Genomic DNA, 2,734 nt, shown 5'->3' with positions numbered 1-2,734 from the left:
ACGCAGAGCACATTAAGGCACCATTTACGACTTGCCTGAGATCTAAAGCCTAAATTTAATAAATGCTTTTCAATTGATTGGTTAAGGATGTCCTGTAACTGATGAACCTACTGGCAGAGCGCCGAGATCAGCAGGGTCAAGTGAGGGTCTCCTTCGCATCTGTACAGGAATCTTTAGCCTGGGATCTTCCTGTTCAGGGAAAACAAGACAGCCTTTGTTTCAGTCAAACAGGAAATGCACAGACAAGAAATAGAAAACAGAGATACTGATAGGGACTCTGTTTTCCACATATTTTTAAGTTCAGCTAAGTTAACTGGGACTCTTTCTTGTTGTGTAAATAAAAAACTACTGGCTTTGCATCTGTTTCGAGAACTTGGAAGTTTTTCTATTGACATTCTTGAAGACAGCCTCTAGTGGCCATTAGAGGAACTGCACCCCCGAAAGAGCCGTCACCACCTGGGCATAAAAGTACACTAGAAGCCCTCTTGTGTGCTGCTTTCTCACCCAGGTAGTTGTCTTTGTGTTGTGGTCGATGAAAAAGGGTCTTCCATTGGGAGCACTGCGAACCTCCCAACCAGCCGGCAAGAAGCCTGATGTGACCTCAGGGCTTGGGGTGTGCTGAGGAGACGCCTCGGGGGACACAATCGTTTGGGCTGGTGTGGGGCTTTGGGATAAACCTGCACCACTCTGTACTGCTGTTAGAGCTGAGGGTTGCTGTCCAAGAAAAAATACACCAATAAGTAGCCATTTTAGGATTTTAGTTAAATCATGAAGGAATTAGTTTGTAAAACTTGCCATGCAAAATGTCAGTATACATCAGTATACTGAAAAAGCCCAGTGTGTACCTGAATGAGAGGTCGTGTCCATGTTGTGGCTCGACTAATGTGGTTGATGTAGTAGCGCCTTCCTTTATTGTCCCGCTTCTCCTCCCAGCCTGAAGGCAGCCCAGTTGAGGTTGGAAACAGCTATTGAATGACATAAAAATTGTGATCAAACCTCAAGCTCATTACATTTCACAATCAAAGAATATACCTGTGAATCTTGAACACTGATGTCTCTACACTGAAACAGCAACTTTGTGATGAAAGACAGAATGTAGGAAGGAGTGATTGGTGAGACTCACCACAGTATTAACAGGATGTTCCTCTCTGGCTGGAGTCTGGGCACTTCCTCTGAGACTGGAATGGCTTGAATTACTAGCGCGATCCTGTAGCAGATGTGAAAGACAACAATCATAACTTGGCCATTAATGCGAATATACTTTCCACTCTCCGTGAAAGCTCATGGTTCATATTAATCTCATTACAAGTCTCTCTTCCTCTAAACCAGAACCTTATGCTGTACACAACATGACTCACCGTCTGGGAGGTGCTCTGCTCGCTAGCTGTGGCCCCTGAAACTTGCATGTTTCTCAGGTCGCCACAGAAGGAGTGGAACTCCACAGGCGTGTGGGCTGAAGGTGATATGGGTTGGTTATTACTGTGGTACATCGTGGACTCGTCCTCTGTAATGATCTCCCAGCTCTACAAGATGAGAGAGAAGACACACTCGGAGGGTGATTCAAGGTCAATGACAAATTAACCAGTTTATGAAAGCAGTGTAAGACTGTGAGTTCTGCTTTATAGTAAACCTACGAGTTAGTTTGTTTAGAGCCGATGAAAGTTGTTTTCCTCAAGTGCTTATGCTCAAGATCCCAGAAGCCTGTACTACGATGCAGAATTCAGGGTTGGCAAGGTAACATTTTTAATCCTGGGTTTTCAGGGTTATGACGGTGCTTCACTTCTTACCAGGGTAAATCACCATGGTAACTTAAGTGCTGCACACCTAGCCCACTCTAGAGCAGGGTATGTTCGAGATAACAGATCAACCTGAATAAAACCAAAGCCAACTGACCAATCAGTTCTCTTGGAAAATTGCATCGCCACTCGTAGAAGATCCCATGGAGCGTAGTGCATGAATCGTGGGAGGGTGTTCTGAGGCTGGAGCCCCTCTGGCTTTCCCCGTCAATTTTTTTATATGACTGACCCTCATTATTGCTGCAAACACTGCCCCTTTTGTGTGAATGCACTTGGGAAAACCTGGGTTGAGTTACCGAGTTGTTAACCTCGTTGTGTGCATCACTACAGTTGTTACGTTGTTGAGCTTTGTAGTACAGTACTACAACATGGCATCTTCACAGCTAACAGAACAAACTTCCCCCCATTCCTCACACAGTCACCTAATAAGCATTTTTAAAAACAGTGTTGTGGACAGGCTGTGTGATATTCTTAACCTGCTGAAGTCAAATATTCACTCTCCTCTCCTTTAGCTGTGTTTTTTTGTCTTCACCAAGTCCTGAGGGAAATATCTCTTTAGCCATTAAATAATCCACTATGTTCACCAGAAAGTTGCTAAATGTGTCTGTCTGCTGTTTGGTGCTGTGCAGGTAGTGGTCAAACAGAGCAACACAGTGGCTGCAAAATTAGAACAATGAGCTGAATGACACTAAACAGGTAGGTCTCAACAATAATGCTGGACAAGCAGGACACAGTGAAAGGCATGCAAATGCAAATTAAAAAAAAAAAGAAGTACACTAACCTCAGGAGACTCTTGCTGCGCGGTGTTTTCATCGGGATCTGAGATCTGTCTGCGTGTAATAAACGCATGCTCCACATCTGTGTTATTGTTCTGTCTTCTTTGCATCTCCAAATCACTGTCCCTGTTTAGGACACACACACACACACACACACACACA

At 44.3% G+C, this 2,734-nt stretch overlaps 1 protein-coding gene across 1 annotated transcript; it reads right to left on the bottom strand.

Moving 5' to 3' along the window:
* Positions 1-41: 41 nt before the first annotated feature.
* On the bottom strand, positions 42-2,726 carry LOC111652303 (E3 ubiquitin-protein ligase NEDD4-like). Its single transcript, XM_023402530.2, has 6 exons — positions 2,578-2,726; positions 1,359-1,523; positions 1,124-1,207; positions 846-965; positions 505-714; positions 42-189 (listed from the first exon to the last, which is right to left on the bottom strand). The coding sequence occupies exons 1-6, from the start codon at positions 2,680-2,682 to the stop codon at positions 82-84; spliced, it is 792 nt and encodes a 263-aa protein (XP_023258298.1). The 5' UTR covers positions 2,683-2,726; the 3' UTR covers positions 42-81.
* Between the last annotated feature and the right edge of the window lie 8 nt (positions 2,727-2,734).

Source organism: Seriola lalandi, unplaced genomic scaffold (assembly GCF_002814215.2).
Source record: "Seriola lalandi dorsalis isolate HSWRI2012SDOR001 ecotype SW California unplaced genomic scaffold, Sedor1 jcf7180001973535, whole genome shotgun sequence".
Taxonomy (NCBI): domain Eukaryota; kingdom Metazoa; phylum Chordata; class Actinopteri; order Carangiformes; family Carangidae; genus Seriola; species Seriola lalandi.
This window is presented reverse-complemented; position numbering and strand designations above follow the sequence as displayed.